Source organism: Ornithodoros turicata, chromosome 9, assembly GCF_037126465.1.
Source record: "Ornithodoros turicata isolate Travis chromosome 9, ASM3712646v1, whole genome shotgun sequence".
In the NCBI taxonomy this organism is placed as follows: Eukaryota; Metazoa; Arthropoda; class Arachnida; order Ixodida; family Argasidae; genus Ornithodoros; species Ornithodoros turicata.
Window position 1 is genome coordinate 34457362 of NC_088209.1, and position 23380 is coordinate 34480741.

Here is a 23380-nt window from a genome sequence, read left to right on the forward strand (position 1 = left end):
TGCCCACGTGTAAAGAATTAATAATGTTTAGAAGTCAAAATAATAAAACACGTTCTTTTTGTGCACTGGCAGGAATTCTACAGCAGGCTGTCGACCAACTTAATCCAACGAAACTCCATCTATTAATCTTTGCAGGGAAAGTTTGTCAGACAAGATGGCGTGTTACTCCTTAGCATAGCAGGGACTTCCCAGCACCCCCTCCCCCTGAAAAAAGTCCAACATTTCCCTTTCGCTGAGCAGAAAGTCCACAAAAGCAGCAGATATGGGCATCAGGCCACATCTGTGATGAAAAATCCTGGGAATATATAGGCAATCGCCAGCAGCGATTTATCCAGCCCCGAACACCCCCCAAATTTTTGGCGACACCCCCACTTTTCTTTTTTTGTGACACTCCCCATGTTTGCGGTTCTGGATCATTCTGGATAAACTACTGACGGCCATCTATCTCTCACTATCTCTCTATATAGGCATATTTAGGTTTGGAATGTGGTTTATGACTGAGAAGTAGTGATGCTACTTAAATATGTTCATGGTAAGTTACACATTCTGCTTACAGAGGAAACAAAAGTTTCCTGCACCACTCCATGAAATTTAGGGGGGGGGGGGGGGGGCGGTCGCCCCATTGCCGTCAGCTTCCGATGATCCCGCTACTTGCCACACAACAAGATAAAGTCCGTTTGATTGGCGATGTAAGAAAAATGCTGTCTTATTCCTGAAGTTTGAGGCGGTTCGAGGGGTCACGAGCTTTGATTATTTGATCATTGCAAAAAGCCACACTTTGAATCAGTAACGAGGTAACCATAACGTATCTTTCGAGACGACGAAGCGGCATCGATTACGTTCGATTTCGCTGCTTTTACGAACGCTAGGTAGTCTGCCCTATCGACAGCGTGAGCATCATGTCGTCACATGTGTCGCCAAAACGGAACCAACAGAACCTCCGTATTTTGAGTAGCGGCACCCTTTCCGTGGTATTTATTGGAGGCGGCCTACTTTGCTTACTTCTAGCGTTTGTCTACAGAGTACGTATGGGCACCGGTGTTACGTATTACGCTCTTGCAAGTTTGTAAAAACCTTGCCGTGCTCAGCCATATGAAAGCTTGTGTCACTTCCTGCCTTGCCGGCAACAGCTGGGCAATAGCGGGAGCAGCTGAGGGGCCAACGTTCAGTGTACACTACACGTGTGTAGTCGAGCCAGTCGAGCGCTTGCAGGCGATACGCATACGTACGTCTAACGGTTGTGGTAACGTTCTTTTGCACTTTGGTGTACCACCGCTTGATATCGAGGTCAACGACCTTGCTCGGGTATTTTTAACCTTATTCATTGGGACCTGTATAATTCATTTGCGTTGCAATATTTTCTCCGAATCTGTTAGAATATTCTCTGGAACAGCGTTTTTGAAACTACGTGTAATTGGGAGCGCACTTTTGGTTATGTCCCGGTTAGAACCTCAGGCTGGCTAGCCTTTCATCCTTTTATGTTTGAGCCCCGTAAAAGCTTAGGATTTGTCATTTCCGCATAGATCACCAAGAATTTTCTGGCTCTCACGGTGTAACGAAGTGGCCGTTTGATATGTTTCTCCTGTCCTGCCAACAAGTATGGCTACGACTCTATCCGCAAGAGACAGTAACTTGTTTGTCCCGAGGGTGCCATACCGAACTGGCAGCTGCAGGAGCAGTCCATGGACTCGAGGGTTTTCGTTACGTCATCACCTATGACTGTCTTCAAAGCATTGATGGGTACGTCCACTGTATGAGGCATACTGGATGTGTGAGAAACTTGAGCTGAGTGGCGTCTTTCTACGACTCCGATGCTATGACTCTGCTGTGAGGGCTCCCATCAGGACGAGGACGCTGTCGCACTTCCAGCAGATTTCCAGGGGATTGATTGAAGCACAAAGCGAAGTATGGCGGGACCGTTTTTGCACGCGCATTGGGCACATCGCCACAACGTCGGCCAGGGAGAATGTTGAGGAAAGATGATGAAAGGCATACAGTGCGTGCCATTAGCACACCCTGTTGTTCTGTTTTGCCGTTTGTTGTCAGTAAAAGTTTGAGCGTCATCAAGTCCGGCTGTCCCCTCCCTTTCCGCAACACACGGTACACATGAAACTTTTCTCTTGAAGTAACGTAGCTCTGGTAACAGGACGTTTGCACAGAATGTTTAACGATGGCTGTAATAATTTTAATCCGGTGTTCGTGAAAAGTTTTGTCGTTGATTGGACACACATTTCACACTTGTGGCCATCTTGTTATTCCAGCCGTTTGAAAGGAGAGCTGCGGAGGAGATGGCTGACATGTTGTTTGCTGACTTTTGGCAATGGAGGTTGAAAGACAGTCCAGAGTTGGCAACCATGATGGGAGAGCACAAGTACGACCACCTTCTGGAGTCCTACACCCTCGACTCCTATGATAAAAGGAGGGTGAGACATACGTCCCTACTTTTAATCCTGTCAACTCATACGCAACTCCACGTATACTTTGTCAGGATGCATGTCATGATCAATGTATCAGGCCTTCATTCAGAGTGACATCCATTAGGTTAAACTCTGCTTTATTCAAACAAATCTCCAGTCCCTTCGAGTTCAAATGAATGGGACTGCACTGTATGTTGGACTGACTTGACTGCATGGATCTGCTCAGGTACAGACTATGGCACACTACTGTACCTCTGGTAATTAGAGAGAGGAAGAATCCATAATTTTCCGAATTCTTTCTTAAAAGGAAAGAAAAGTGTTTAAAAAGCCAGGGAAAAAACATTTCTACTTAAATGTAATTTATTTAACATGTGGTGCATTGACTACATGAAATACATAAATTCTCAAATCTGAACTGTTTCCATAGAACTAAGAAACAATCAAAAGCAGAACTGGCCTACTTTTAAACTTGTAATGTAAGGGTTCCTGCCTGAACTTTTTCAGCCCAGCACAATGTAAACAAACAAACAAGAAAACATCCATAGCCCAATCAGGCTTTCGGCGGACTCCGCGGGTGCCAATTTTTGAAAAGCAACAAACAAACGTGGTTGGTGGATTCGAAAGATTTGATTCACCATTTTGGACACTGGGGTTCGGATTCCCGAATCTAGAATCATTGCCTTGGAATTGAGTGAAGGAAAACGGGTAGGAACACTTTATTACAATTAAGATGAACAAGACTTTCGTGCAGAGTCTGCACTTCATCAGGTTAAAGAGTAGCCGTACAACCGGACGTATATATACCAGTAGAAAGGGAGGGAGAAAGGGAAAGAGACAAGCAAAACCACAATCGAAGACACTTATCTAGCTGAGGGAGTTGAAAAAACGATAAGTAAAATAAGTAAAAAGCGAAGCAGACCGGACAAGACCGAAAAAATACAGGCCAGGGTCATGTGTCTCAGACACATAACAGAGGAAAGTTCACAGCGCGGACAGCCGAAAAACGCAAGGCGACCCTTCTGATGCTCCCTGTAACAAGGAGTTTCGGGGAAGGCTCAAGGTCGCTCCGCCGTCCCCAGCCGGCCGTGCTGACCATAGCCTGATGTCTTTTTCGCTACATAGCTATACGCTAGCTTTTACGCTACAGCGCTCAGGCTATGTCGCAACATAGCCTGATGTCTTTTTCAGCTTCTCCATTATATGTTTTCCCAGTTTCTATTTAGTTTTATTTATAACTTTATTTATTGTTTTGATTTGCAGCATGTAGTTGAAGAGTTCCTAAAGCGTGGGAGGGAGCTGCTTCCAAAAGTGAAGGACAAGTGGTCCTTGTGCAGTCTCCACATATTTATCGATGCTTTGGAAGGGTACCTGCGAGGACTCGACAATAAAGCGTAAGGGAGCACCCTCTTTCATAATGTCTTGCTGAAGTAAGCAGACATTTAAGGGGAATTCCAATTGTAGTTCTTTTCATCTCTTTTTCTTTTCAAAAGTGTGTTTGCTGTTCAAGAAGTCAAGTACACATGCGTGAGAAAAGCAAAACTGTTTTGTGAAAGCAGGAAATGGGTGACCAGCCGGTCCAGCACTGTTGTTTTCAACACCTGCACCTTCACATAGATCGTTTTCACAGACCAAAGGAATTCATTTTTTGTCACCAGTCAAGGTGGCGTGGAAGGTAAATTCATCACCCTCTGTGTGCTAGCAGACTAAAAATGCCTGTGCAGATATTCTGTGGTTTCTGTAAGCATCTGTCAACATTTTGGAGACCATCATGCACGCAGTTCCAAATAACCAAATTCTGCAGTAAAAATTTGGAACCGTGTTGTCTGTGAATTTTCTAGAACTTCCACAATAGAGCACTAATTGTCAAGTGACGATTTTCTTGCACCCTTGCATTCACAAGTTTGTCGGTGTGACTGGCGTGCAAGCAACAGTTTGTAGCATGCAGGCGCACTACATTGTGATGCAGAGGCTTCATGTGCCCGTTGAAGCCAATCACTTGCGCCTTAGGGGTTTTTGGGCTGAGCTCACCTATAGGAGTCATCTCGTCCAAATGTATAGGTATCCAGTGGACTGGTTGAAGCTACTGCACAAGCACGATCTGACCACTGTTGCCAGTCATTTTTTCTGACCAACTGCCCTTATTTTTTAAATGTGCCTCGTAGAACAGGTTAGCTGAGTCATTCTTGCAAATCTTCAAAGAAATTTGTCCACCTGACTATTCAAGCCAACTGTCAAGATACTCTACTGTTAGCATCACATCATTACGTGCTGCATCACCTGTGTCGTTTAGTACTATCTGTGTATCTGCTTCATGTACACTATGTACACTGCTTAGGAGTGCATCGTTAATTTTTTCCCCCTTCGAAACAATTTAACACAAAGGGAGCTCTGCGAATCCTGGTGCTTTTTTAAAGATTTTTTACACCACAATAATTACAATCATAGGTGGTGAACTTCCATGAGATAATCGTATATATATTTTTTTTTTATTGGGACAGAATGGTTTTTGTAGTAGGGTATCACAATATCCTTAGGGTCCTCAAAGCTGTGGGAAGGGTTGAGGAATATGTGCTAAAACTTTCTATCTTGCTGGAATTCCTTTGCAGGCACCTATATCCCATTAGCTTCCTGGAAGGAGTTCATGTTGACCTCCTTCAGACTGTTGACTACATGGTATTTAATACGCCTCATGACTACAGAAAGTTAGTCTCGAGGTATTCAAAAGTTCCTGAACAGGTAACTTGCTAAGACTTCAACTTTCATGAGCAGCACTTATATGTGAAGAGTGTTTCGAATATTCCAAGTTAAAATGGCTCACTGTTTCGTTACACTTTAGAACGAAAGCCACTTGCAAAGGTGGTAGAAAAGGTCAAACATTTTATTATTAGCCAATTATAAACCTGTGTATATGAAAAGTATTTGGTGAAGTAAAGGTTGGGGGGTGGGGGGGGGGCAAATTAGGGGTGTTATTTCAGGAGCCATAAAACTGTAAAATAAGGCAGAGTACATTTTCAGGTGTAAAATAAAAACTGAGCACATTTCGCGTTTTTGATTAACACAAGATGCGGAACAGCCGTGTTGAATATGCAGTACATAGCATTCTGCAGTGCTTGTATCGCTGGCTGAATTGGCACCCTGCCAAGTTAAGTTTCAGTGTTTTTTGGTTGTACCGTACGTGGCGATGATGCAAAATCTGGGGGTAGGGTTTATCGGGTTTTATCCTGAAACACAAGGCCCCAATTACATATACACCAGTTAAATGGACATTGAGTGGGTCGAACAATAAAAGCTGCTACAGGTGTCTATAGTTTGTACACATCTGATTAAATGAATGCTTTAGCATGTATAACAAGATGCTCTAGCAGTATGTTTACAGTATTTGTTTTACATATTATTTCAGGCTGATGGCATCATTGAACTAATGAGGGAAGGCATCAGGCAGAAACGCACTATGCATGCAGCATCAATGGCAAGTACTTGAGTGTTCGAGTGCTCTTTCATAGTTCCCATTCTTTGCAATTAAGGGGCCACTATTGCAATTAATTATTGCATTATTGCCCCATTGAAATTAAAGGGGCACTAAAGTGCGAAAACTTCTCTTCGTGGAACTAAACATGACTCTGCCTTGACACCAACACAAAAGGAAAGGGAATCATCGGTTGCATCATTCATGATTTGTCAAGAAAGGAAGCTGTAATTTCAGCTCTCCCTCTCAACAAGTGCAACAATGCAGAGCCTCGGATTGGTCTCTCGGATTTGGTCCATCAGATTGATCTCGGATTAACCTCTCGCGATGATTGGACAGATAGATTGTGAAGACCAATAAGAGCAGGCTATGCATCATCGGCTTTCTTGAATAGGAAAGGAAGGAAAGTGTAAATTCTTTAGCTTATAAATCATGAACGATGCCGTGGATGAATCCCCTTTCCTTTGTGTTGATGTCAAGGTAGTGTCTCGTTCTGCGAGGAGAAATTTTTGCACTTTAGTACCTCATTTTGGATTTTGAGATAGTTTTTCTTGATATGCTTCTAACGCAGCACTGTATAACAGTCTACGAGCCCTCCTATTACAGGTGTGTGTGGTGATGATGAACGTGTTGTTTTCTTGTTTGCTGATGTAGAAAAGTGTGGTCGAAAGGTTTGAAGCACTACAGGGTCCTGCGGAGAAGTCTTCATTTTATGCACCCTTCCTGAAATTTCCTGACAGCATACCCCAGCCTGTGAGGTATGTGAAAGCTAAGGCCCTTCTTTTTCTGCGATTCCGCGATTCTGCAAAAATTCGCAGAATTGTAGGTCTGCCGCGGAATATGAGGTTTTGCGCAGAATTTTGCAGAAACCGCGTGCTTAACTCAGTTTATGTGCGAGATGAACGGACTTTGCTCGCACCGGGTCGGCTCGCATTACAGTGTAGATGTGCCAACCGGATAAGGCCACCAGGCCGTGATATGGCCCCATCTGTGTGCTGGAAAAACCCTCTAACTTCTCTCTCTAACCCTCAACTCTCTGGGATTCTGGAGTGGAATGCAAACACTGACCCCTGCTTTGGTGTCCATAGCTGTCAAGTACCTCTGTGCGACAGTAAACTCTGTACATGCAGAGAGGCCACTTAGCAAGTACAATTTGATAGTCAGTGACAAACGTCACTCCCTCTCAGAAGAAAGCACAATGTACCTTGTTATGCTAAGTCACAACAGTTTTTGGAGTTGTAACCGTGTTCCTCCACACTAAGTGCTAACAGAGAGTATTTTCTGTCTGAACTAGGGCAATTTGCCTTCTACCGCGGAAAAATGCAGAACTCATAGTTCCCTGCTGCGGAATTCAGGGTTTGCCGCAGCAGAAAAAGAAGGGCCTTAGTGAAAGCTTTGCAGAACTGACGTGATGCTACTGGTATCCTTGGTGCTGCATTGCAGAGAGTATGGTCTCTCTTTTGAATACTAAAAGTTTTGCGTGAGCGTATAATCAAAGGCACTGACCTGGTAACTCTATGGAATGAGGACTTCTGAGTTATTTTAGTGTTTGTGATGATGAACCTTGTTGAATAATCATCAATAATGGTTAACTTAGCAGTTTAACTGAATTTAAGAGCAGCTTCCTGTGACCAGCTGGTGAAACTGCAACCCCAAACCCCAACCTCAAGTTTCAGTGTGTGCGTTGTCATCATCTTTTCTTTCGTTCAAGGGATGAACTACAGAAGCAAGGCAGAGATGTGATTGAAAAAGAACTCCTTCCAGCATTTCAAAAGCTTGGTAGCTTTATGAAAGAGGTTGGTTATTTCAGTTAATATAAGAGATAGGAAAGTGGTACTATTACAAAAAAATTGTGCGAGGTCGTCTGTTGTAGCATGAAAAGAAAGGATAGCCAGGCTACAGTTGGCTTGCTGTTATTTCATAAGAACAAAAATTAAAAACTATGATAAAAGGATGAATATATGAAGGAGCAAAAATTTTTGTTATTCACTGTTCACTCGTCACATGAGTACTCACAGTTTGCTAACATGACCTGTGTCAGTTTGAAAGAGCTTGGTAGCATAAGGACAGTATGTATATATCCTAAATGACATAGGTGAAGCACAAGTGTGTCACTAGAGGTCTTTGGCTGTGGGCTGTCCTTCCTGGCTGTTTGTTCTCCTGTTGCTTTCTTCTCCTCTGACTTGTGTATGGCACACGTTTCATAGGACTTTCTTTGATGCCACTACAGCATTTGTTAGTTAATGTTTTTAGAAAATAATTCAAGTTCAGAATTTCCTTGTGGGGCAGAACCCCTGAATTGTCACATTTTGCTGTCAGCACCTGTTATGTGTGGAAAATTTGAGCAGTACAGAACATGCAAAAAGGCGTCACAGGGAATAAATGACAGTGTTTTTCTGGAAGGCCCAGCCATAGAGTGTTGCCGCTTCCTGGGATTTTGCATGAAAGCACTGCTAAACAACAAGGAGCTGTGAATTTCAAATAGCGGAGTCTTCCCAGTCATTACCACCAGATGTTCTTTTACTAACATGGCTTTTCTTTGGTAGGAATACATGAAAAACTTGCGACCTGATATTGCTGCATCTTCACTTCCTGGAGGCAAAGAATATTACGCTGCATGCTTGCTTTATCACCTTGGAACTCCACTCAATGCAGAACAAGTGCACCAGATGGGGTTGGCAGAAGTCAGTCGAATATCGGACAGCATTCAGCAAGTAAGGATGGCGATTTCACTTCGCTTTTTAAACCTGGCATTGCCATTACGCTTTTGTCATTACCAATCCAGTAGCATTATGGCTAACTCTATCAGCATTTGAGAACGAACGGTGAGAAAGTGAGGTGAGGACCAGACCGGGTGCCGCGACTAACGAGGGCGATGCCAAAGGCAGCATGAGAAGCAGTGAGCTCCTGCTCTGGGTGGCGTTTTTACTTTTACTTTTTTTTTTACTACTTTTACTTTTTTTACTTCACTAGTTCAGCATAGTGGCGCCACTGTGCTTCGGTTGTCGTATAAAGGAGGTGCCAAGAAAAATGTTGTATGTAAAATGTATTTGGTGAATCCATGTGGGTTGTTGAAAAATTCTGGGATGTTGTGCAAAGTTTCTGAAAGTTTAAACATGTCCTCTGTCTGTGGTCTCTGTCTCGCATTCATGACAAACGTAGATAAATTGTCTGTAATTTCACACATGTGCTCTGTCATAAAAAAAAAACACATACTTTACGGTCAACAATGTGTCCTGACGGCATCGCAAATCTATGTTAACAAAACTGGCAGCACAAGTTTGTGTTGGCAAATTAACTTTTGGGGACCTAATGTGTTTCCTACTTGCCATTGTGATCTGGCAAATATGATTTCTTTTACTCTCAGTCATAAACAATATGCAGTCAAGCGCAGGGTCCTCTAGTTGACCCTGTGTTGACAAATTGTTTCTTTGTTGTTACATACAACTTGGGAACGTCAGACGTTAGACCACATCCACAAAGCTAGGCAATCGTGATGTCATTGAATTCCGTCTGCAATGGTGACATGGCTCATGATGCACACTTTATGCAGATAGTTCAGGAACTTGGCCTTAAGATGAGCAACAAGGAGTTTATGGAAATGCTGCGCAAGGACAAACCATTCAACCACAACTCTGGCGTGAGTTCACAGCTTTTACATTACCAGTGTCTTAAAAATGTCTTCTGCCTCAATACCACACTCACTTGTTATCATCCCTCTCCTCTCTCTCTCTCTCTCACTCTCATCATCATCTCCCACACACTCACCATATAGTTCTGGCACTCTTTGGCCTTTGCCGCCTTTGTGGCATTAAACACATAATCTCTCTCTCTCTCAATACATGTATTGAAGTAAGCACCCTCCCATCATCCAGTTTCAGCAAACCACTTTCTGGCTCATTGCCTAGGCTGTGTAAAGTAGAAATGTACATTAAGGAGACACTAAAGTGCAAAAAATTCTCCAATAACATGCAATAGCATGCATGCCCTTGCTCAGAGCCAAAGGATGTAGTGTTACTTCTATGAAAGTGTCCTGTTCTTCCTTGTGCTCTTCAGGAAGACATCTTGAAAGACTACGATCGGCTTCTCAATGAAGTTATTAACCCAAAGTTGACAACAATCTTCAAGAATCTTCCAAAGTCAGTGTCAAAGCTAAGGTAGGTAGCATGTGTTTGTATATAAATTCTTCGAGGGTTGTTAATGTATTTAGATACTTTTTGTGTATCTTGAGTGAAATATCAGGTACGCCTCCACGGAGGAACTTTTTTCAGGAACCTTTACTCATTTTGAAAGCATTTCTTTCTCGCTAAAAAATGTGAGCAACAACCATCGTCAGTAGGTAGCGCAACTCGGCTAGGCAACCTGACCTGCAGTGCTTTGCGGTCATTCCTGCAATCAGCACTGAATCTTAAATATGACACTGGGTTGCCAAGCAATGCCACTTTGGAGCGGTTATTTAGCTTGGGGGTCTCGTCAGCACAAATCTTTGAACCCGTATGATGCAGAAGAATTATGAAATGACTGTGCTCCTTCATGTAAATGAGATATGCAGGTGAAGAAATATATTAAGAAAGGGAGCAGGCAGCTGAGATAAATTGCTGGTTGTTAATGTGTGCTGTCTGGTTTAGTGTTCAGTTTATTTTCTTGGAGTAAAGATATTTAATGGTTCTTATCTCAAGTGTGTGCAGAATCTATCCTAACGAAAGAAAGAAAAAAAAAAGAAAAGCATTGTGCATTATCACATCACGTGACCCAAGGTAGTCCGCTTTATTAATCGCAGGGCAGCTGTAACAGCTTGCTAAATCCACCCAAACATTTTAACAGGAAAAGTAATTATAAAAGTACTCTGTACATTATTGGATGTATTTGTAACTGTATCAGTGTATTTTATCCCGCAGAGTACGTCTAGCTGTAACTCGGATACTTTTCAAAAGTAACTAACTACCCTGGTAATGCATTTTCAAGCAGCAGAATCTCTTATGCCTCTGTGTGTGTAAGCTAAAGTACTTCACTAGCTGTCTGGTTCGCTCTCAGAAGATAGTCACATATCTCTGTATCGGTATTTCTACCAAGATTCTCAACAGGATTTCATCTCCCTCTCCTTCTTTTTGACATTTGTGCAAGGACATACATGTTCTTGACTCATTGATGCTAAAATGTGGTGTTGCTTAGAATTTTCGCACATTTATGCGGCGTGCCAGGTATAAATGAAAAAATCGTGATTGTGTAGCCCATTTTCATTGAATTTGTAGTGTTCTGTACTTGAGACATCCAATTTGTATTTTTCTTGAGCATGTCTACTTAAGGGGGGGGGGGGGGGAATCACAACTTGCACAACTCCAATAATAAAGCTTAAACATCTTTGTACGTACATGTAATTTTGTTATGTCCATAATTTGGTGAATGCAGGTTGCAGTTGATGGATGCATCACGAGGAGGGGGCCCTGCTGCCATGTACATTCAAGGCACTCCAGACTTCTCGCGCCCGGGAATATTCTACATCAATGGAGTTGATGTAGCACGATCGTAAGGTCACATCTCTCTCTCTCTCTCTAACCCTTAATATACTCAGTGGGAACAGTCTGTAAGTTTTGGTTCCATTTTGATGAGACCATGGAATGCAAAACAGCATAAGAGAAGTTGTAGCTGGCAAGCAACATTTAATCACAAAATGCAGTTGTGAAGTGGGGAATGAATCTAAGAGGAAGGAGATGGCATACGTGGCAGGGAAGTATAACTCCAGATAAGATGCAGGTGGCCCTGTTAACACAAATTTTATCCATGTGAGAAGTAATGTGTGCCTGTGAGGCATGTGAGGCTATCATGCCCATATTGATCGCGACAGTTGCTGGTGATAGTAGTGTGACAATATTCTGTATCCAGACCTGTAAAGTAATTAATTACAAGCACCTTATTAACTGTGATTAATGTATTACATAATGGTAATTGGGAGTAGATTTATGGATAAGGTTAATTTATTAATTAAAGGTTAATTAATTTAAGGTTGCTTTGCTTACTTCAAGGATTACTTTTGATATCATGTAATTATAGCTATAACTTTGTTACCTTTGCAGGTAATTTGTAATGTATGTGGAGTTAATTACTAGCTAGCTTTTGGAATTACTTATGCTGTGAAATATGTATTATTATGCAGCAGAAAAGAAGCAGTGTACCTCATAGAAGAGAATGTCGCACGTCACATTCCTATGTTTTTAACATAATATTGTGTGTGCTGCATCTTGTACTTTGTATCCCTTCTTTCAGTGTGGTGAGTTCTGTTCTCTTTGTTTGTTTAGCCCAAAGTACATCATTCCAGCACTAGCTCTTCATGAAGGAAACCCTGGACATCACTTGCAGGTAACTGATATTTCAATTGGTTTTGTATTATGTACAAACTATGTATTATGAACTTAACAATTTCAACTGCTAATTTGGTACTGCATTTTAAATTCAAGTACATTTGAGGTTCTCTGCAATGGACTTCTGTACTGCAAGAAACAAGAAAGGGAGTGGCCTGGGCCTAATTTTATTACACTACAAAATGTTAATTGCATAAATCCTTTTATAGGTGTCGTTAAGCTCTCATGAAGCATATGACATACTGTATTCCCATGCAATTTTTAGCACACTGTACTGTATGTGTACTGCAGTTGATTTTTTAATTCTATTTAGTTTTTTGATCGACAGAACTGTCGCCATCATAAAACACTCATAGAGTCTGTGTATTTCGGTTTCCAATATTGTGGACCATATCTCAAATGAACAGGTAGATTTTTCACATGCATTTCAGCTCAAGCTTGCTCTGACCTAATGTTACTGCCTGATTTGGCTGTGGACTTGCTGATACAACGCATGTGTTGAAGTACGGCACACATGTGTGCGTGCTTGACTATACACACTTCATACGTGTTCTCACTATAGCAATGACCGTATGCATCAACAGTCGCGATTAATGCGATATTAGCATGTGACACTACGCGTGAAATCAGCTCTGTGTGTAGTCAATTTTTCTGCAACCCTGTACATTGACAGTGAATCGTTTATGGCACAAAAATGTTTGGACCCAATGAGTTTTGTTCTATATGCGACCAACCCCTGATAAACTTTGCCTGGTGTATGCACTGTAAGTCCATTTTGATTGCAACAACAACTTGATTGACTTGCAGGGATCTTATGCCTTGGAGCTTCCTGGCATGCCAGCCTTTCGTAGCCAACTAGATGATAGACGATACAACGACGGGCCAGCCCATTTTCCAATGCACACTGCATTCATCGAGGTGCATATACGCCTTACTAGTTGTCCTCTCTTAGCTTTCTCTCACAATTCTGGACCCGTTACGGTAATGCCTCGATATAACACCCAAAGTTGCAGGAACACCCAAAACGTTTAAGATTAATTAAAGTGAAAGGTAGGTGTCCGCAAATTAGGAAAGGAAAGGGGTTAAAACAGTCTTGGTGAATGATACGTTCCATATGACACAGAATGCTTTGTCTCAGCACTGTATTCATTTACCTGTAATTCTGCTTTTGTTATTTTTGGGGGTGTATCGAGGTGTTACTGTCTGCTAATGTGTAGAGCCTGAAGTTTTCGGGCAGTATTTTTTTCTAAATTGGGGGGGGGCTCTAAATTCATGCGAATTCGGGTGAAAAAAAAACATCCCGTATGCTAAAGTTGGGGAGAAATTGAGCTGTTACTCAGTCTAACTGTACTGGTTTGGTACAAATGGTGATGTAACTGCATTTGCTGCCAGATACATTAATGTGCCTTCCTACAGATGTCTCAGTGAGGGCAATTTGCCGGGTAAAAATTGTGTTTCACCCTAAAGCAGCAACCTTCAATTTAGGGTGCAAATTTGGGGAAAAAATTAGGTTAAACCCTAAAACTTCAGGCTCTACTAATGTTTAACACAGTGGAAGAGAGAACACACCAGCCTCAAGAGCCTAAGCACTACCCTAAAGCCTGAGTGAGTGGATGTGGTTGTCCCTACAAATGATGCACCCTTGGAAGTTGTTGGGGAGGTGTGTTAGCTTAGCTCAATCAGTAGAGCATCCAGAAGATGTGGGTTTCAGTCCTACAGCTGGCTAACCTCTTCAGTGACTTCCTTCTTTCTGCTAATATTTGTTTGGTTGTTATTATATTACTTGGCTACAGCTCACTAACAATTAGATTTGGTTAGCCACCATGTGCTGAAAAAACTAAACTTGGTGGCCACCCTGCGCTAGTTGGCCTCCAAGTTTAGTTTTTAGTTATCTGCTCCTTGGTTATTTATAGGATGCTGAGGATTATTATTATTGTTTTTTTTTTTTGCACAAAACTGATGTATTTCTTGAAGGAGTGTTTACTGAACTGAAACTTCATTGAATGAGCTGTTTCTACAAAATTTCAGAACTGTTCACTATACTGAAATCCACATTGAAGTGCAGTTGTACTGTAACATAAAATAACTTAGAGCAGGTTCGCAATTTGATGTCCTCGTTTCATCTTTCTTTAAATGTACATACTAGCTCCGTAATGTATGTTAGAACCCATGATTGCCAGTAACACGTATTTCTTCCTACAGGGCTGGGCTCTCTACAGTGAATACCTTGGTCACGAGCTTGGTGTTTACAAGGATGCATACGAGAGGTAATGTTGCTATCCCACCACACTGGTGTGAAGAATCATAGCTCTAACTGTGTTGCATGTTGTCATCAGTCTTACTCCAGCTACTATAACCAAATAAAAAGTTATGTATCCTGGTGGTTGGGCAGCTTAGCATTTACGAGACATTATGAATTTTTTCGTAGTTTGAGACCTCCATGAGTCAGTGGGATTCTTCTTTCCTTCTTCTTTAGGTTTGGTCACCTGTCTCAAGAAACTTTGCGTGCCTGTCGTTTAGTGGTGGACACTGGAATGCATGCACTTGGGTAAGCCGTCTCTCCACTCTCCCGTTCAGGCCAATAAATGGCGACCATTCGATTGTAGTTTGGTGGCATTGCAGCATGTCCTCTCATTTGATGGCACCTCTCATTATGCAGTTGGTCACGAGAAAAGGCCATTAATTTTCTCCTCGAGCACATAGCTTCAAATATGGCAGAAGTGGAAAGCGAGATTGACAGATATATCACGTGGCCTGGACAGGTATGCTTTTCTTGTGCAATTACACGAGTACCTACACAATGTGGGTACACGTCGCATATCGTAGAGATGCTCTTGTAAATACCTTTCAATACTGAAGTTGGACGTTGTCCTCTGTTTCATTATGTCAGAGGAGGTTATGCACTCAAAATTCTTGTTTTTGTGTGTGTGTTTTATCAGCTATTCAAAATGTTTATTCATTATAACACAAAAAAAAAAAAATTGCTGCCTTGTGTACTTAAAGGAGTTGTACTAATACTTTGTCTCATGTTATCCCAGATAAATGTAAGAGGCAGTTATTTGCATTGTGCTGCCTTTACCTTGGAAGAGATCCCTCTTACGGTGTGCTCTGGCTGGCAGCAGCTCACACTTGATGAACTTATGGTACTGATAGAGTAGTTAGGAAGCAAGCGAGCTGGTGATATAGATCCATACTGAAGAACCCCGAGACATGGGACATGGGAAAAAAATGTCAGAGTCTTTTAATAGACTTTCAGCTGTGTTTGAAACTTCGTTGTGTCTGTCTCCTTTTTTCCGTGTCCCTCACCTCTGGGTTCTTCAGTATGGACGTTATGAGTTCACTGTTATGCAAAATGTAACATCCAGTTCCTACGCGGCACTCATAGGGATGAGCAAATCAGAAATCACTTCCAACCCTGCCAGTACCAATGTTATCCGCATGAGTAGCCTGCATACTTTGACTTTGAGATATGTCATCTGCAGGCCTGTGCATACAAGGTTGGTGAACTTAAGATTCAGGAGTTGAGACAGAAAGCACAGAATAGTCTAGGTAGGTGACTTTATCCAAACTCAGCAATAGCAGTTCTTTGTGGAAATCTAATGGAACAATCTTATCATTTCAATGCAGGAAATAAGTTTGATATTCGAGACTTCCACCAAGTTCTTATGGCTAACCCTGGCCCACTGACGTTTGTGGAAAAGGAAGTGGATGAATACATCCAGGCAGCTCTGCAGAAATAAAGACGTCATTCCTTATTTGGGAGCCATATTCAGGTGCTAGGTGCGGTTTTGGAACAAATACACTTATATTGACCAGTTCGCTGCATTGAGTATAATGTTGAGAAATTGAGCTCCTTTGTGATACCTTAGCTGAGACAGTGAATTGGTGCAGAAACAGAAGTGAAGCTAAAGTGCTTCTCTCTGACATCTTCAGTGGGATCAAGTAGGAGTGTGTTTAGTGCCTACAACTGAAAGTTGACTTTCCTGAATTGATAATTTGATATACAATAAAAAATTACTCATCTTATTTATAGAATGCAACTCTACATATTTCGATATGGGTTCAGCCACTATACAGGCACATCACAGTCATAACAAACTAAGTAACCTTTTGTTATCAGCTTTTTAGTCGTACATCTACTATTTTAGGGTAGCACTTGCATGTTCTCCGCCATCAAAAATGAGTAATGCATACATTGTTCACTCATAACACTTGCAGAAGACCATGCATAGAAAGAAATGCTCCTGGCCGACACTGTGGCCAGTGCATAAACCTCTGACAACATGAGGAAGTGTTAACTAAAATCAGTATGAGAGAACATGAGAGACCGGAACATGGACCGGTAATCCGGAAAATGTGGGCTCGAGTCCTACAGCTGGCTAACCTTTTTCAGTGACTTCCATCTTTCATCGTTAAAATGAGTATGTTGTATTTACTTCTTACTATCTTTTTATGCAGACTTTTATGAGTATTAATATATGTGCATCGCTTTGCTTAATATTACAAACATTATTATGCATCATGTTGTGTGGTATTAATCTTTACCAACTCCCTTCCGCAAAGCCGTTATTTGTTCCGTTGTAAAATCTCTGGCGTTTCTGCAATAATAGTAAGGTAAACGTAAGTGAAGTTCTACTTATTGCAGCAAGGGGACGCACGTTTAGCGATTAATATCTCACAAACAACTATAATGGAGGCCACGGCGAGACCAGCAGCTAGAAGGAGGAAAGGTCCTTCGACATAGGACACCTTCAATGGACGCGAACCACGGTCTGCATTGTAGTGCCACTTGCGGGCGCGGAAGATCTCATGTTCCAACCAGAGACTGATGATTCCAGAGCCTTGCAGACGAAGAATCCTGAGGACATAATTTGTGCAGTTGAAGACACACACTCTAAGAAAAGATGCCAACACTTTTGCCACGTTGAATTGTACAAGAATTAGTCTGCAGAAACAGTCGAGTCACAGTTCCTTTTTTTTTCGCTTTCGTCATCTGGTTGACGACTTAAGTTCATTTTTCGATTTGTATTTTCTGCTTATCAAGAGTGATGGCTAGTAGCATCAATATGCCTGTTGTTGCCTTAGTACAATAGTAGAGCGTACCCATACTGTGTATACATACATATCCACGCCAAAGTGTGTAACCTTTCAAACTGCTGGTTAAGGTAGCAAGTTTGAATGCACAGTTGCAATCGCGGTCTCAGTTTCTCGACGACGCAGTTTCCTTTGCGCACCCCCAGTGATTCAAAAGATCCGGTACGTGCTTTCCACCCGCGAGTCTCGCGACAGTGCTCTAAAGCGAGCTTCTCCTAAAGCACGCATGCGTTAGGTGAAGCCGACTTGCGGAAGGGTGACGCGTAATGTTGCCAGAAGTTGTCCCGATACGTTCCATCCAGGTGTTCTGGACGCTGTTTTCCGCCAGTGCGATATGTCGCACACCTTCGCGGTTTAGTGTTGCGAGGGGGGTAAAAAGATAAAAACAGAGATAAGGTGATAAGGTTATGTTAATCGATAAGGTTCCCGGCCGGTGCAATCCCTTTGATCTTGGCTCCACCACCACCAAAGGGAGAGTATTGCTTGCATTGCGCGACATGATGCAAGGGATTTACTGGTTAGGACTTCCCTCTCTTTTCGAGGGAAGAAGCTGCATGACTCGCGCGCTCTCGCATTACGAGCGAACGACCTCTGTCTCATCCCAAGCAGCACAATGTACTGAAAGTCGAGTGCAATAGGGGTGGACGGGTAGGTGGAAGGCCTTGAACAGACTCTTGAAACTAAAGAACATTGATAAGACACATACCGTCCACCCCTATTGCACTCGACTTTCAGTACATTTTGCTGCTTGGGATCTCGGCTCGTTCGTATCATCCGTAAAGGGAAGATAACGCGTTCGTATATCGTCCGAACTCTAATACACAGGGACAATAGGCATTCCGGACCGGACCGGAAAAGAATTCGTATCATCGAGATTCTACTGTGATGTGTAGCCTAGCGTTTTTGAGGGGGTGCTCCCCATAACCCCTCCAGGATCCGCCGCAGCTTGCGACATAAAGCACATTGTTCGCTATACTGTGCTTTGCCTAACTTTGACTGGTCACAACCTAAATTACCGGTGAACTTATCCACGCAAAAAGGATTCCTATCCGCGAGTTGGAGTGTATTTATCAAAATTCTTATGTACCTGGAGTTGAACTGCCGTAGGCAGGGAAAATCTCTGTGGAATGCGAGGCTGTAGCAGCCAGTCTGGAAGCTGTCCTTGGCGAAGACGAAGAGCCTCTCGTCGCTCATGTCCGCATTGATGGTAATCTCTCCGCCCAGGTAGGCGTAGTTGCGCGTCAGACAGTTCCGTAATCCTTCCCCGTCCCTTTGGACAAAGTTGCGAGGGTTGGATTCCATGGACTTCAGCAGGATCTTGGCCTCCGATGAATTGTCGTTCTTACAAAAGATGTGCTGTCATAAGCAGTGCGAACCACTTGTGAACACAGGCCAAACTCAGTCCAGTGAAGTAGTGGTGCATTGTTGTGAAGCCTGTGTGAGTTTATAAGCACTGAAGTTGGGGTGAGGTTGATTCTCATCACCCCCACGTAAAGTAAAGTGTGACGTACTCAAAAAGTGGTTTTTATTTTGTTTTCTATTATAAATCAGCCTCACTCAAAGCCTCGGTACACTAAATACATATGCTGTCAGTAAGCATCACTGAGCATCCCCGAATTTTCGAAAGAACCCCCACAAGAATTAAAAGTTTCGGATTCTCCAACAGTAAGTGACATCACCTGGAGCTCCGGCGTCTCCCCTCTAGCAACAGCGCGAGGGAACGAAAGTCTACCTCCAAGCCCTTTGAGGAGCAATGTCGGCAGACGCGTGGCGGATTGCGCGCCGTATGTAATGTCCCCTGTCTCCCTGATGGATGAAGTATACCAAGTCTTACCTTCAGCATGGCATATTCCGCTGCGTCTTTTATGGTTCCGCAGGTGAAGTGGTTGTCTTTGACGCTGCGCACTAATTTCTTCACGGTATCGATGGCGTCCTCCAGTCCGGGGTTGGTCATAAAGGACACGAGATTCCCACTGTAACTGGCGGACAGCGTCACCGCGAATAACATCCACAGTCCTAAGACCATCCTTCTACTCCAGCATTTTGGGTCTCTGATACCTGTGGATCAAGATGAATTCATGGTGTATATATTATCATGGAGAAAGGTGCGAGACACGGCACTTTGAGCAAGAACGTTCCTGTATGCAAGACGTGATGTCTGACATGCGAAACCAAAGAGCAGAAACCCAAATCGTATCCATAAAGCCCTATAGGATACTTGAAGTCTACCTCCGAAATGGGATGTAAAATATCAGGGCTCGAACAAACATTTCATCCTCATAATGTTATAAGTCAGTGACAATTCTTTATTCAGTTTGTGTGTGTTTTTTTTAATTCTCGCTCTGGTTAACTGTGCTTTCTTTTCGCATACCGTTTGCATAACGTGACATTTCTTAGGATATTTAAATGCGCAATGAAATGACAGCAGTCGCCATCTGATCCTGATATAGATGGTCATTGTCTGCAAGTTCTGTCGCACAACAAAACTCGTTTTTGCAAGGCAGAGTCTCGCTCCATTTGTGATAGTACGTCTTTTCACAGCCGTCGCTTTTCCTCGGAATTTCGCATATTAACCCAGTCGTAAAAAATAAACGACGAAATACTCGGAACTGTCAGAACTCTGCTCATTTCCCACTTAAAATTCGTCTCCTACGAAACAGCGCGGCTGTGCTTGTGGCGCGTACTCTCTACGTCACGGAGTGATGACGTTAACATATTACTCATTCACTTACTGGCTCTCTGAAGAAGGGGGAGGGGTACGCAGATCAAGGACCTCTCTCCTGCGCTAGAGGTCAGGTACAATCATCGTTCTTGCACAAGAACACAGCGGTTATTTGTTGCACAATTCGCCGTAGCCTGTCGCTTCCGTTCCCGTCGATTTCGAAACTACGGTGTCATTTTACTCCTCGTGGACTGCTGACCACGATCGAAAATCCTACGCGAAATAGTGGCGTGGTTTGTTATTCGACGGAATACACGACGAGAATAGACGCCGGATGTTGAAAGTATGCCGGAATTCCCTCTCTTGAACAAGGAGGAAACGTCACTCCCTAAGAACCAATCAGAGCACGGCCTTGAGAAAATAAACGCCGCAGCCGTGCGGGCGTCTCACAGAGTTCGGGGGCTTCTGGACGGAGTCTTTCCTCCTCTGAGCGCCGCCCTCTCACTCCTCAGCTTAGGGAGGGACGTCACACCGTCGGAGCCTCTGCAGCGGCAGAAGCAGCCGGTCCGATGCCGAGCATAGATGGATTTCCAAATTGACCGTCCCTTTGAGCCCCTTCCTAATCACACTAATGGACCTTTAATAAAGCGCACACGTTCAAACTTTGAGCTCCAAACTTTCTCCGACATCTTTAATAACAGTAATGCGCAGTGTAAGCGTAACATTTCACGCGGATTATCCGGTGCCTTATTTATCATTTTACATACTTCATCCCATTACCAAAGATCTTTATAGGTGAAAGGGGGGACATAGAGGTGGCGGCAGTACCTTGACCAGTGAGCAACCTGTAGATCTGGATTATTGTCTCAAAGCCGTCCCGCAGAGGATCCGCTGGAAAGCAACCCTGTCGATTTTGTAGCAGAAGGTATAGCGTAGATAATCCGGCTGCAAGAGCAAGAGCCATCCACACCTGAAAATAAACGTTAAGAAATGCAGAGTAGAACCGCATGGGATCGTAATTATTCGAAGTTCTATCCTTCGGAAAAGGCAGAATATCGCCAGAATATTGTGTATAGCCTCAAGCTAAATAGAGATTTGTGGCAGGTCTATCTCTCAACAACGACTGTGTCTGTGCTGCTTGCTCAAGCGACACTACGCGGTCATGCAACGTCAAATGCAATCTTGCCTCAGAGGACTAAAGGCAGGGTTTGACATATTTTTCCCGACAGAACGGTTTCTCAAGCCATGTGCTGGGTTGAAGACATCGCACCCCTATCAGGACACATTCTAACTTTCCACGCAAATCCCCGATGCCTGGTGTGCCTCATGAAAGTCTCTTTTGTGGACAGGACTAATGGCACACCAGAAGCAACTGATGCTCCCTTATACCAAGGCCATTTGTCCGTCCGGAATGGCTTGCCTTGTGCCTCACCAGAGCTGAATGTTATATATAGGAAACATTAAGGATGGTGTGTGTTGTGCTAGACAGGAAGCTGTCCATTATTGCGTGCTTCAGGTAAGGCTGAAGGTTCATCAGACATGATTAGAGCGGAGCTATAGTGTATGCCTGCCAGGGCCCGTTGCAGGCGCACGAGAGACAATATGTATAATACAACTATATTTGTCGGTAGAATTGGTGGAAGTAAGGACACCTCACCGTAAAGTAACAGTGAAACCTGTATAGCATATGAACTTTGTGGGCTCGACCACGCAGTGATGGCACTGGAGCGTCTGATAACTTTCCTTTCCAGAACCTCTGTATGCTAGCTGCACTGCAGTTCAGAGGTAACGTCCTTACGTTTCGAGAAAATGGTCTCGAGATGGCTGTAGCTCTGTTGGCCTTTGACGGCGACTTGACGACGAAAGTAGTTCTGTCCACGAGGTAGTCACTAGTAAAGGAGACGGAAGCGTACCTCTCCGGGAGTATGGTCATTCCTCCCGCAGCAGCGTGTGCTTCCTGTAGCCAGAAGACACGTATCCCTTAGTCAAGTTCCGTTCTTCTGGCGTGGTTTCGCGATAAATTATACTTTCGCAGAAGCATTATGTACTGCTAGTGACTCAGCAGTGTACTCAATATCTTCATGTCGGCGATTGAATGACTATTTGGTTTCCTCTGGTTTTAGACACCGAACGTCTAACAAAATGATGCATCCGATTAGCGATGTCAGTTCCTCGCGAAGAAAGGTACACCTGATAATTTTTTGTGACTTTGTCGCATTCAGCATAGTTGTGGTACGTCTGCCAGACTTGCCGCAAACTTTGAACCCTTAAGGCAATGCGATTCTTTTGCGCGACTGATGGTACAAACGCGAGTAACTCTCGTCTGATGGAAGAGTCTTGTCTTGAAACAATCGCGCTCAAGCGTGTCCTGATATCCAGAACGTGTTTCTTTCATAGAACTCACCTTCCTTACAACCATGCCCATCATACCGTTCCAGGAGCCGTTTCTCTTTCTTCCCCACTTTCCGTCCGTCGGTCTGAGCATGCGGTACCTGGCATGAAATAAAAACGCAATCCTTGTTCTCTGGAATATTTCAGTACAGTTCCATTCCTACGTAGCGTTTCTGAGAAAGAAATACTACAAGCTGTATACGCATGAACATACGAGCGCGTCTGCAGAGCGCACTGTGGACGCCTTGTCCCAACGCATGCGAAGCGCCCTTTCAGCGGGCCCTCTCAGCTAACTATAGGTCAGGATGGGACCAAAGATATGGAAAAAGGGAGTAAATCGAGATGCAATTACAGATTACTATGTTCTCTTGGATATTGCACTGCTCCCTATTTTAGTCCCTGACCCCGAATTTTACTCCCCTGCACTGCAAATAGGTCCCGAGCTTTGCCGTTCATTTACTCCCGAAAGGGGAGTAATGCTTGTGGCAATGCATCCAGTCCTCAAAAGCACTAAAATTACGCTTTCATTTTTTTAGACTGCAGTATAGAAGGTACGCGCAGCATCATAGGTCACGGGGATGAAAGCAAAGCCGCCAGGCCAGCCGTGGCAGACCGCACGTTGAGAAATGTTATTATTATGTTATTATTTTTGTCACTGACGATGTTGTGCAACTGATTTACCTGTTGACTGTTATTGATAACGTGTGTCTCTACCAATTTGCGCGCATATAAAAAAAAAAACTTATTTCGTTGGGATTGCTGTTCGGCACTGTAGTGGATGGCCTCCACAGAACACCCGATCGCAGAGCTCGTTATATTTCGTTTGTTTGTGAGTCGGCATATTCGGAACGCTGTTCTTTGTACCTGAATTTCATGCTTTGGCTGAGGGCCCGAATGAGTTCCGCGTCGACCCCTTCGTCCCTGCCATCCTCTGCGATCTTGTAGAAGGGAAAGTGCTGGAATATGTCCGTGTCATCAGATGTAGCATTTT

General features: G+C 43.4%; 2 protein-coding genes across 7 annotated transcripts; one reads left to right on the plus strand and one right to left on the minus strand.

Annotated features, from left to right (window-relative positions):
• The first annotated feature begins 874 nt into the window (after positions 1–874).
• Positions 875–16268, plus strand: LOC135368720 (uncharacterized). Of its 6 annotated transcripts, none has more exons than XM_064602182.1 (18): positions 875–1022; positions 2262–2423; positions 3678–3808; positions 5024–5153; positions 5818–5886; positions 6538–6641; positions 7595–7679; positions 8430–8597; positions 9437–9523; positions 9940–10040; positions 11293–11409; positions 12180–12240; positions 13050–13160; positions 14445–14509; positions 14719–14790; positions 14902–15004; positions 15725–15791; positions 15870–16268. In XM_064602182.1, exons 1-18 carry the CDS (start codon positions 900–902, stop codon positions 15980–15982), a joined length of 1869 nt encoding a protein of 622 aa, XP_064458252.1. In that variant the 5' UTR covers positions 875–899; the 3' UTR covers positions 15983–16268. The 6 variants fall into 6 exon arrangements, with proteins under 6 accessions (XP_064458252.1, XP_064458253.1, XP_064458257.1 ...); XM_064602183.1 differs by having other exon boundaries at positions 885–971; XM_064602187.1 differs by lacking the exon at positions 875–1022 and adding an exon at positions 1161–1225.
• A 420-nt stretch (positions 16269–16688) lies between these two features.
• On the minus strand, positions 16689–21396 carry LOC135369462 (glutamate receptor ionotropic, kainate 3-like). The gene is made up of 5 exons (XM_064603051.1): positions 21388–21396; positions 20827–20968; positions 19171–19394; positions 18424–18677; positions 16689–17100 (listed from the first exon to the last, which is right to left on the minus strand). The coding sequence occupies exons 1-5, from the start codon at positions 21394–21396 to the stop codon at positions 16875–16877; spliced, it is 855 nt and encodes a 284-aa protein (XP_064459121.1). The 3' UTR covers positions 16689–16874.
• Positions 21397–23380: the final 1984 nt, after the last annotated feature.

Bases quoted from the DNA above. Each gene is read 5' to 3' on its own strand.
- LOC135368720 (XM_064602182.1), top strand. From the start codon at position 900: ATGTCGTCACATGTGTCGCCAAAACGGAACCAACAGAACCTCCGTATT. The intron at 1,023-2,261 runs GTACGTATGGGC...TTGTTATTCCAG, and splicing joins TTCTAGCGTTTGTCTACAGA to CCGTTTGAAAGGAGAGCTGC. The intron at 5,154-5,817 runs GTAACTTGCTAA...ATATTATTTCAG, and splicing joins ATTCAAAAGTTCCTGAACAG to GCTGATGGCATCATTGAACT.
- LOC135369462 (XM_064603051.1), bottom strand. The intron at 19,395-20,826 runs GTACTGCCGCCA...CTTGATCCACAG, and splicing joins CAGGTTGCTCACTGGTCAAG to GTATCAGAGACCCAAAATGC. The intron at 18,678-19,170 runs GTAAGACTTGGT...ATCTTTTGTAAG, and splicing joins CGGAATATGCCATGCTGAAG to AACGACAATTCATCGGAGGC.